At 51.3% G+C, this 12,259-nt stretch overlaps 1 protein-coding gene across 1 annotated transcript in view; it reads left to right on the top strand.

Moving 5' to 3' along the window:
• Positions 1 to 12,259, top strand: part of LOC140404576 (polyunsaturated fatty acid 5-lipoxygenase-like) — a 70,767-nt gene that overhangs the window by 37,543 nt on the left and 20,965 nt on the right. Inside the window, 1 exon segment of the mRNA XM_072493179.1 lies at positions 3,346 to 3,515. Within this exon segment, the coding sequence (XP_072349280.1) occupies positions 3,346 to 3,515 (170 nt within the window).

Genomic DNA, 12,259 nt, shown 5'->3' with positions numbered 1-12,259 from the left:
ACCGATATACTGCTTACTCTTTTGATCTTGTCTCAACTGAACGACTTGCCTTAGATACCCCTAATAATGACATTTCTTTCATTAGCTTCCCCTTTTAGCACGTAGTGTGAAATTCATCCTTATTTCGCTTTTGAACGCTTCCCACCTGTTTCTTTGATTCCTGCAATTCGACACCCTCTGCTCAGGTAAATATCTAGTTACTGTTGCTCGGCTAACCCGCACATCAAAGCCCTCAAACCAGCTGTCCCCTTTTGCCAAAATTCTTTAAAAAGACCATTGGACGTCGGAGCAGAAGTAGGCCATTCGGCCCATCGAGTCTGCTCCGCCGTTCAATGACACCGTGACTGATCTGACGTGGTAATCCTCAACTCCGCTTTCCCGCCTCGTCCCCGTAACCCTCGATCCCCTCACAGATTAACAGTCTCGGCCTTGAGCATACTTAGCGACCCGGCCTCTACATCTCTCTGCGGTCAAGAATTCCACAGATTCACTCCCCTCTGAGAGAAAAGATTCCTCCTCATCCCTGTCTGAAATGGGCGACCCCCCCCCCCTCACTCTGAGATTCTGCCCTCTGGTCCCAGACTCCCCCACAAGGGGAAACGACCTCTCAGCATCGACCCTGTCAAACCCCCTGAGAATCCGATACGTCTCAATAAGGTCGCCTCTCATCCTTCTAAACTCCCAATGAGGACAGGCCCAACCTACTCAACCTCTCCTCATGGGAAAATCCCTCCCTACCCGGGATCAACCGAGTGAACCTTCTCTGGACGGCCTCCAATGCCGGTGTATCTTTCCTCAGATCAGGGGACCAAAAGTTGGTGGAGGAGGCAGAGACCCTCTTTTAAAAAGTTTCTGGATCTGCACCGTAAGGGCTCTTAAGCTACGGGGCTACGGTTGCAGGAAGGTGGGATTAGCAAGGGCACCTGGATGTCCTCGGGCTAGCATGGACAAGGTGGGCCGAATGGCCTCCTTCTTTGCTGTAACTTGTCTCTGATTTTATGATTCGAAAACTGCTCACCGTATTCCAGGTGTGGTCTAACTAGTGCCGTGTATAGTTTGAGCAGGACTTCCCTGTTTTTATACTCCATTCCCTTTGAAATAAAGGCCAACATTCTATTTTCCGTCCCTCTTACCTGGTTAACTTGCGTGCTAGCTTTTGGTGATTTATACACGAGGACCCCCAGATCCCTCTGTGCTGCAACTTTCTGCCGTCTCTCTCCATTTATCATCCCGGTTTGATGAGAAGACCAGCACTCCCACCCTCAAATAGGAATTGTATTGACGGTGTTCGGATTGGGAATTGTAAAGACAAACACCTCACCTATTCTTGTGGGTTTCATGGATATCCCATCCTAACTGCCAATAGGAGATTCCTGTTGGAATTTCGGGGTCAATGGGCGGGATTCTCCCCTACCCGGCAGGGCGGGGGGGGGGGGTCCCGCTGCCGAGGAGTGGAGTGAATCACTCCGGCGCCGGGCCGCCCCAAGGGTGCGGAATCCGCCGGCGGGACTAGCCGAAAACGGGCGGCCACTCGGCCCATCGCGGGCCGGAGAATCGCCGGGGGGGGGGGGGGGGGGGGGCGCTGCCAACGGCCCCCGACTGGCGCGGCGCGATTTCTGCCCCCGCCAAATCCCCGGCGGCAGAGAATTCGGATTCACGCCGTCCCCCCAGTGATTCTCCGACCCGGCGGGGGGGGGGGGGGGGGGGGGGGGGTTGGAGAATCCCGCCCAATAACTTTAACCCCTGCCTGTTCTGCAGCCCCCTCTTTCTGTCATAACTTTTCTTATTTCCATCTGGTCCTTTGTCTGAATTTCCTTTCTGGCTTCTCTTATTTCCCAACCCCTTGCCCCAGGGCCCCTCGTGCCATGCTACACACTCTCTCTACACAAGTGGCAGGTAACATTCGCTCCACACAAGTGCCAGGCAATAACCATCTCCAACGAGACGATCTAACCATCGCCATTGTCCCCTTGACATTCAATGGTGTTAATTCCATCGCTGAATCCCCCACTATCAACATCCTGGGGGTTACCACTGACCAGAAACTGAACTGGACCCAGCCACATTAATACTGTGGCTACCAGGGCAGGCCAGAGGGTGGGAATCCTGCGGAGAGTAACTCACCTCCTGACCCCCCCCTAAAGCCTGTCCACCGTCTACAAGGCACAAGTCAGGAGTGTGAGGGAATACTCTCCACTTGCCTGGATGAGCGCAGCTCCAACAACACTCAAGAAGCTCGACACCATCCAGGACAAAGCAGCCCCGCTTGATTGCTCCCCTTCCTCAAACATTCACTCCCTCCCCCACCGCCGCACAGTAGCAGCCGTGTGTACCGTCTACAAGATGCACTGCAGCAACTCACCAAGGCTCTTCAGGCAGCACCTTCCAAACCCACCACCTCTACCATCTAGAAGGACAAGAGCAGCAGATACCTGGGAACCCCACCACCTGGAGGGTCCCCTCCGAGTCACTCACCGTCCCGACTGGGAAATATATCGGCCGTTCCTTCACTGTCGCTGGGTCAAAATCCTAGAATTCCTTCCCTAACAGCATGGTGGGGTGTACCTATACCACACGACTGCAGCGGTTCAAGAAAGCAATTCACCACCACCTTCTCAAGGGGCAATTAGGAAGGGCAATAAATGCAGGCCTAACCACTGACCCCCACATCCCGTAAATGAATTACAAAAGTCTCTGACTCCATGTGGTTGCAGAAGGAGATGCTCGACACCAAAATTAAAACATGTAGCATGAAGAGACAGAAACGTCCGCCAATGTGTACTTTTGCCTCATCCTCAGAGTTATGGGACTGTGATGAATGTAAAAATTGATATGTATTATATTTCATATTTGTGGCAGTAATGTTATTTAAAACCCTGGTGTAAAAATACATACAGGCAGTATGTCTACTAAAGGTGTAATTAAGGAGTTGTAAAAGGTGGGTAATGCTTAATTCTAACCATTTGCTTCTTTACAGAAATATGACTAATGGGATATTGTTTTGATTGCTGCAGATTCTTCGGAGGAAAGATAATTTATGAAGGATTGTATTTAGTTCTAAAGCGGTTGATGGGATATCCTAGTGGGATACAGATAATGTAATTAATGGGAGGAGCCAGGTCTGTGTGCAGTTTGCAGTTTTGCCAAATGCTGTAGGGTTGAGCGGAAGAGTCTGACAAGGCAGAAGGTTTTTCAGGTTGTTCCTGAAAAGGGTCTCTCTCCAAAGGTCGGCACAGATAAACAATGTTTTGAGTAAGTTTATTAAGTGTAGTTCCCCTTTAAGGAGCACTGATCTTTTAATAAGGATTTTTGCCCTCTTTCTCTACCCCCCCGTGTCCTGTCCAGACTTTGTGGCGAGTCACTGGAAGGAGGACTGGTTTTTTGGTTTCCAATTCAAGAACGGCTGCAACCCCTGTCTGATCGAGAAGTGCAAAGAGATCCCAAAGAAGTTTCCGGTAACGAACGACATGGTCTGCAAGTCAATCAGAGGATCCACACTGGATGAGGAGATTAAGGTCTGTGCTCGTGTGTATGTGAGTGAGTTTGTGTGTGTGTGAGAGTGTGTATGTGTGTCAGTGTATGTGTGTGTAAGTGTGTGTGTAAGAGAGTGTGTGCCAGTGTGTGTGTGCGTGTGAGAGGGTGTGTGTGCTTATGTGTGTGAGTGTGCGTGTGTGTGAGTGTGTGTAAGAGAGTGTGTGTGCTTGTGAGTGTGTGTAAGAGAGTGTGTGTGCTTGTGTGTGTCAGTGTTGTCATAATGTACACCAGTATATCATGGTGCAGACACACACTGATGGACACACAGTGGGACCAATCAACACACACAACACCGCAGCCAATCACTAGTTAGAGCACACGCACTATAAAGACAGGGGGCATCAGAGTTCCCGCTCATTCGAGCTGCAGCCTCCTAGTAGGACAGAGCTTGCAGCCTGCAGCACAGACATTCACCATGTGCTGAGTGCATCGACTGGTTAGGACAAGGCAAAGGTCTTTAGTTAAAGCTAGTATCGTGTTAACCCACAGTGAGAGTATGTTAAACAGTTAATGATTCAATAAAATAGTGTTGCACTATTTTAAGTGTTGGTGACCTGTATGTGTTCCACGGATCCAGAGCGCCCAACACATGATACCAGGAGTTGGGGGATATTAGCACTTCTTAGACCTACCTGCAAGTAATCTGCCTTCCGCCAGCATTCCGTCATCCTGCAACATGGACAACATCAGCCCGCCGCCGCCGCTCCGCATCGCAGGCAACCTCGGGGCCAACTGGAAGATATTCAAACAGCGCTTCCAGCTCTTCCTCGAAGCCACGGACAGGGCGGGCGCCTCGGACACCAGGAAGATCGCTCTCTTCCTATCCACGGCCGGGGAACATGCCATCCACATCTTCAACTCTCTCGCCTTTGCGGATGATGAAGATAAAACAAAGTTCCAGACGGTCCTCCTCAAGTTTGACACTCACTGCAGCGTGGAGGTGAATGAAAGTTTTGAGCGCTACGTGTTCCAACAGCGTTTGCAGGGTAAGGATGAACCTTTCCGGTCCTTTCTCACCCACCTCCGCATCCTTGCGCAGTCCTGTAATTACGGGCCCACCTCCGACTCCATGAAACGCGACCAGATCGTTTTCGGTGTTCAGTCGGACCCCCTGCGACAGCAGCTCCTCAAAGTAAAGCAGCTCACCCTAGCGACCGCCATCGAGACCTGTGTCCTACACGAAAACGCCACCAGTCGGTATTCCCACATCCAAGCGGCTGAAACGGCGCGGCAAGGACCCCACGAGGCAGAACGGGTCCCAGCAATCGAGAAACTCCAGGGCCTCAGCCTGGATGAGGGCGGCCATTTCGCGCGCTTTTCGCAGACTGCTGCGCTTGTACGCACCGAACGAGGGGACGGCGACGTCAACGAACGTACTGCGCAGGCGCGCACCACGTACGACCGCACCGCACATGCGCGGTGGCGCAGCGAACGTACTGACGCTACGACGTGCGGCAACTGTTGCTCCGCCCATTTAAAGCGGCAATGCCCTGCCAAATCTCGACAATGCCTAAGATGTGGCAGACTTGGCCACCATGCTGCCTTCTGCCGAGCAGCTCAGCCTGCCAATTCATATCGCTTCAGCCAGCCTCGCAGGAATGTCCGGGCCATTCAACCCACGGTCACCGAGTCCGATGCGGACCTCCCACACAGCAGTGACACCGAGGACCCGAAGGCGCCTTTTCGAGTCGGTATCGTTACAAAAAACAGGGTGTCCCCGAAGCAAAGACACCAGCCGCTGTCGGTATACAGCATCGATCCAGACGATGAGTGGTGTGCCACCCTGACGGTCAACCGGTCCCAAATACGATTCCGCCTGGACACTGGTGCCTCCGCCAATCTCATTGCGGACTTCCAGTCTGTCTGACCTCCAAAGCCTTTGTGTCAAACCAGCCATCCTCCCATCAGCCTGCCAGCTATTGGATTACAACGGCAATGCCATTGCTGCCAGCGGCTCGTGCCAACTTGAAGTGACGCACAGGTCACGCAAAGCCATCCTTCCCTTTGAAATCGTGGGCTCCTCGAAAGCCTCCCTGCTTGGCGCGCAGGCATGCAAGCTGGTGAACCTAGTTCAGAGAGTTCACTCTCTCTCTCCTGCTGACGCGTCTGCCTTTCAGGACACCGACTTCAGGGCGCAACTCAACGCCATCATCAACCAGCACCACGACGTCTTCGAGGGCACGGGCACGTTCCCGTACACCTACAAGATTTTATTGAAACAGAATGCCACGCCTGTGGTGCACGCACCTCGCAGGGTCCCAGCACCCCTTAAGGACCGCCTCAAGCAGCAGCTGCAGGACCTCCAGAACCAAGGAGTGATTTCCAAAGTCACGGAACCGACCGACTGGGTCAGTCCCATGGTATGTGTAAAAAAGCCTTCCGGCGAATTGAGAATTTGCATTGATCCCAAGGATCTAAATCGCAATATCATGAGGGAGCATTATCCAATTCCCAAGCGCGAAGAGCTCACATGTGAGGTGGCTCGCGCCAAGCTCTTCACCAAACTCGACGCCTCAAAAGGATTCTGGCAAATCCAGCTCGACAAATCCAGCAGGAAACTCTGCACATTTAACACCCCCTTTGGCAGATATTGTTACAACAGGATGCCGTTTGGGATCATATCTGCTTCAGAAGTGTTCCATAGGATTATGGAACAAATGATGGAAGGCATTGAAGGTGTTCGCGTCTATGTCGATGACATAATCATTTGGTCCACCACCCCGCAGGAGCATGTTAGTCGCCTCCAGCGCGTATTCAGACGTATACATGAGCAGGGCCTACGCCTCAACAGGGCCAAATGCTCTTTTGGTCAGACGGAACTCAAGTTCCTCGGGGACCACATCTCCCAGTTGGGTGTGCGGCCGGATGCGGACAAGGTAGCTGCTATCACAGCTATGAAAACAGAGGACAAGAAGGCGGTCCTCTGATTTCTGGGCATGGTCAACTTTTTAGGGAAGTTCATCCCTAACCTCGCCTCTTATACCACGGCTCTCAGGAACCTGGTCAGGAAGACGACAGACTTCCAATGGCTCCCTGCCCACGAGCGCGAATGGAGAGAACTCAAAACAAAACTGACCGCGGCCCCGGTCTCAGCTTTCTTTGATCCAGCAAAGGAGACCAAAATTTCGACCGATGCCAACCAATCCGGCATTGGGGCAGTGCTCCTCCAACGTGATGAGGCCTCATCATGGGCCCCCGTTGCATATGCGTCACGCGCCATGACCCCCAAGGAGCAGCGCTACGCACAGATAGAAAAGGAGTGCCTGGGCCTTCTGACCGGTGTGGTTAAGTTTCACGATTATGTCTACGGACTTCCTCAATTCACCGTTGAGACCGACCATCGCCCGCTGGTCAATATAATACAGAAAGACTTGAACGACATGACGCCTCGTCTCCAGCGCATTCTGCTCAAACTCCGGCGATATGACTTCCAGCTGGTATACACCCCGGGCAGAGACCTCATCATTGCCGACACTCTCTCCAGGGCAGTCAACACTCCATGTGACCCAGCGGGATTCGTCTGCCAGGTTGACGCCCATGTGGCCTTCGTGGCCTCCAATCTACCTGCCTCGGATGAACGCCTCGTCCAAATTCGCCGCGAGACGGCGGCTGACCCCTTGCTACAGCGTGTCATGCGCCACCTAACAGACGGGTGGCTCAAGGGCCAATGCCCGCAGTTCTATAATGTCAGAGATGATCTGGCGGTAGTGGACGGGGTTCTTCTGAAACTGGACCGCATTGTCATCCCGCATAGCATGCGCCAGCTTGTGCTGGACCAACTACACGAGGGCCACCTTGGCGTGGAAAAGTGCCGCCGACGGGCCCGAGAGGCAGTGTACTGGCCCGGCGTTAATGAGGACATAGCCAACACAGTGCTCAACTGCCCCACTTGTCAGCGCTTCCAGCCGGCCCACCCACGTGAGACCCTGCAGCCCCATGAGTTGGTCACGCCACCTTGGACCAAGGTGGGCATCGACCTGTTCCACGCGCTGGGTAGAGACTATGTCCTGATCGTGGACTACTTTTCAAATTACCCGGAGGTGATACGGTTGCACGATATCACATCGTCTGCAGTCATCAGTGCCTGTAAGGACACCTTTGCTCGACACGCCATCCCGCTCACGGTTATGTCGGACAATGGCCCCTGCTTCGCCAGCCAGGAATGGTCCAACTTTGCCAGGAGGTACAATTTTGCCCATGTGACATCCAGTCCCCTGTACCCCCAATCCAACGGCAAAGCGGAGAAGATTGTCCACATAGTCAAACGGCTCCTATGCAAGGCTGCCGATGCGGGATCCGACATCTACCTCGCCCTGCTGGCCTATCGCTCTGCCCCACTGTCCACTGGCCTGTCGCCAGCCCAGTTACTCATGGGTCGCACCCTGAGGACGACGGTGCCGTCCATCCATGTCCCAGGCCTCGACCACGTCCCGGTCCTTCGCCGGATGCAGCTGTCTCGTGCACAGCACAAGGCGGCTCCTGACTCCCGTGCAGCTGATCTCCCGGCTCTGGCTCCAGATGGCAACGTCCGCATCCATCTTCCGGATGGGGGCTGGTCTGCAACCGCTGTTGTCCTTCGGCAGGTGGCCCCCCCCCGCTCGTTCCTGGTTCGTCTACCGGATGGTTCCATTCGGCACCGCAATCGACGCGCCTTCGTCTCGTTCCGCGCTCGCTACGTCATCCTCCACTGTCGCCCCGCCCTCCTGCTGACCCTGCCCTGGACTATCAGAGATTCCGGTCACTCTGCCTCCTCCTCACTCTGACGCAGTCCAGCCCGCTCCTGAACCGGCGACTCCCGACCCACCCTTGAGGCGGTCAACCAGAATTCGTCGCCCAACTCAGAGACTTAATTTGTGAACTTTGTGGACATATAGACTTTATTAATTGTTCTGTTCTTCCGTTTGATCATTTACATGGTTTGTATATCGTGTTGATCTCGTTATTCTTGTTGCATACTGCTTCTCTGCACCAGGCACCTTCCCATGTAAATAGCTTAGTTCTCATGTACATAGTCCTGTAAATATGTCTTTCGCACACACGTTGTCAGGGACATTCTCACCATACACTATTTATTGCCACACATGAACATTCTTTTATAAAAGGGGAGATGTCATAATATACACCAGTATATCATGGTGCAGATACACACACACTGATGGACACACAGCAAGACCAATCAACACACACAACACCGCAGCCAATCACCAGTTAGAGCACAGGCACTATAAAGACAGGGGGCATCAGAGTTCCCGCTCATTCGAGTTGCAGCTAGCTAGGAGGACAGAGCTCACAGCCTGCAACACAGACATTCACCATGTGCTGAGTGCATCGGCTGGTTAGGACAAGGCAAAGGTCTTTAGTTAAAGCTAGTATCGTGTTAACCCACAGAGAGAGTATCTTAAACAGTTAATGATTCAATAAAATAGTGTTGCACTATTTCAAGTGTTGGTGACCTGTATGTGTTCCACGGATCCAGAGCGCCCAACACAACAAGTGTGTGTGTGTGTGTAAGAGAGTGTGTGTGCTTGTGTGTGTCAGTGTGTGTGTAAGAGAGTGTGTGTGCTTGTGTGTGTAAGAGAGTGTGTGTGCTTGTGTGTGTCAGTGTGTTTGTGTGTAAGACAGTGTGTGTGTCAGTGTGAGTGCTTGTGTGTGTCAGTGTGTGTGTAAGAGTGTGTGTGTTTGTGTCAGTGTGTGTGTGTCAGTGTGAGTGCTTGTGTGTGTCAGTGTGTGTGTAAGAGTGTGTGTGTTTGTGTCAGTGTGTGTGCATGTGAGTGAGCGTGTGTGAGCTTGTGTATGCGTATGTGAGGCAGAGTATGTGTGTGCATTTGTGTATGTGTTAATGTGTACGCGCTTGTGAGAGTGTGTGTTTGTGTGTGTGAGAATGTGTATCAGTATATGTGTGTGTTAGTGTGTGCGTGTATGTGTGTGTATGTGAGAGAGAGTGTGTGTTTGTGTGGGTGAGAATGTGGATCAGTGTTAGTGTGTGTGTGTTTGTGTGGGTGAGAATGTGTGTGAGCCGTGTCTCTTAAGGCACCTGGAGGGTGGGGGAGGGGGAAGGGGAGAACTAAATAGAAATGGACAGTGACCCACACAAAACTAGACCAGGTGAACAGGCGGGAAAAGAACCGGCGAAATCCTGGGGACGCTGGAATCCAAAACAAAAACAGGGAACGTTGGGAAAACTCAGCAGGACTGGCGGCATCCGCAGGGAGGGAGAGCGGAGTTGATGTCTCGAGTCCGTATGACCATTCTCCTGTACAGAAAGAGAGGGGAAACGTATTGGATATTGTACTGAAGCTGGGAGAGATTGCAACAAAGATGCCGGAGCAGCGAGCTCGGGTGGTTGCATTGATTCAATTAATTAATTATCTCTTTCTGAATTTAGCGTACCCAATTATTTTTTTTCCCAATTAAGGGGCAATTTAGCGCGGCCAATCCACCTAACCTGCACATCTTTGGGTTGTGGGGGCGAAACCCACGCAAACACGGGGAGAATGTGCAAGCTCCACAGGACGGACATGTGGGCACGATCTCGAGGCGTTGAGTCAAAATGGCGGGCGGCAGGAAGGTCAGGGGTCAGGCTTGCGGACGGGGCGAAGGGAAAGGAGAGTCCGTCAGCCATTTCAGCCCCACGCCCTCATTTAACCAGCAGTTTCTCGGGGAAATCTCAAACCCCTCGTCGCCACTGATTTAGGGTCTGTAAGGACTGTGGAAATAGCACCTCCGGTTCTAATGATATAAGAGGCCACATGATGAGGAGGTCGAGGATTGGAGGGAGAATATTCAAGTCCCTCAGCCTCTCCTCAGGAAGAATATTCAAGGCTCCAGCAGTGTACTGCCCTGGGCATGGGTAGCAGTACATCATTCTGTTATATATAATCATTCAATTATTGTTTACATAGACATAGACATAGAACATACAGTGCAGAAGGAGGCCATTCGGCCCATCGAGTCTGCACCGACCCACTTAAACACTCACCTCCCCCCTATCCCCGGAACCCAGTAACCCCTCCTAACCTTTTTTGGACACTAAGGAGCAATTTATCATGGCCAATCCACCTAACCTGCACGTTTTTAGACATTGGGAGGAAACCGGAGCTCCCAGAGAAAACCCAGGCAGACACGGGGAGAACATGCAGACTCCACACCAATATCTCAGGAATCATCCCTCTGTTCGGCGAACCAATATAAAATATATTTTAAGCTATTATCCTGACTCCCTCACACTCTGACCAAGATTTACGTCAAAACCTTGACAGCTTCCCCCTCTATACTATCCCATCAAGGCATAGATAGATTGATAGCTATATGGATAGATAGATAGATTGATACTCCTTGGCAGGTAGGATCAAGGAAAACCCTAAAGCTTTCTATAGATATGTCAGGAATAAAAGAATGACGAGGGTAAGAGTAGGGCCAGTCAAGGACAGTAGTGGGAAGTTGTGCGTAGAGTCCGAGGAGATAGGAGAGATGCTAAATGAATATTTTTCGTCAGTATTCACACAGGAAAAAGACAATGTTGTCAAGGAGAATACTGAGATACAGGCTACTAGACTAGAAGGGTTTGAGGTTCATAAGGAGGAGGTGTTAGCAATTCTGGAAAGTGTGAAAATAGGTAAGTCCCCTGGGCCGGATGGGATTTATCCTAGGATTCTCTGGGAAGCTAGGGAGGAGATTGCTGAGCCTTTGGCGTTGATCTTTATGTCGTCTTTGTCTACAGGAATAGTGCCAGAAGACTGGAGGACAAAAAAAATGTTGTCCCCTTGTTCAAGAAGGGGAGTAGAGACAACCCCGGTAACTATAGACCAGTGAGCCTTACTTCTGTTGTGGACAAAGTCTTGGAAAGGATTATAAGAGATAGGATTTATAATCATCTAGAAAGGAATCATTTGATTAGGGATAGCCAACACGGTTTTGTGAAGGGTAGGGTGTGCCACACAAGCCTTATTGAATTCTTTGAGAAGGTGACCAAACAGGTGGATGAGGGTAAAGCAGTTGATGTGGTGTATATGGATTTCAGTAAAGCGTTTGATAAGGTTCCCCACAGTAGGCTATTGCAGAAAATACGGAGGCATGCGATTGAGGGTGATTTAGTGGTTTGGATCAGAAATTGGCTAGCTGGAAGAAGACAGAGGGTGGTGGTTGATGGGAAATATTCAGACTGGAGTCCAGTTACTAGTGGTGTACCACAAGGATCTGTTTTGGGGCCACTGCTGTTTGTTATTTTTATTAATGACCTGGAGGAGGGCGTAGAAGGATGGGTGAGTAAATTTGCAGATGACACTAAAGTCGGTGGAGTTGTGGACAGTGCGGAAGGATGTTGCAGGTTACAGAGGGACATAGATAAACTGTAGAGCTGGGCTGAGAGGTGGCAAATGGAATTTAATGCAGAAAAGTGGGAGGTGATTCACTTTGGAAGGAATAACAGGAAGACAGAGTACTGGGCTAATGGTAAGATTTTTGGCAATGTGGATGAGCAGAGAGATCTCGGTGTCCATGTACATAGATCCCTGAAAGTTGCCACCCAGGTTGAGAGGGTTGTTAAGAAGGCGTACGGTGTGTTAGCTTTTATTGGTAGAGGGATTGAGTTTCGGAGCCATGAGGTCATGTGCAGCTGTACAAAACTCTGGTGCGGCCGCATTTGGAGTATTGCGTGCAATTCTGGTCGCCGCATTATAGGAAGGATGTGGAAGATTTGGAAAGGGTGCAGAGGAGATTTACCAGA

This window comes from Scyliorhinus torazame, chromosome 31 (genome assembly GCF_047496885.1).
Source record: "Scyliorhinus torazame isolate Kashiwa2021f chromosome 31, sScyTor2.1, whole genome shotgun sequence".
Taxonomy (NCBI): domain Eukaryota; kingdom Metazoa; phylum Chordata; class Chondrichthyes; order Carcharhiniformes; family Scyliorhinidae; genus Scyliorhinus; species Scyliorhinus torazame.
The sequence above is the reverse complement of the archived record's forward strand: the minus strand, read 5'-3'. Positions and strand labels throughout refer to the sequence as shown.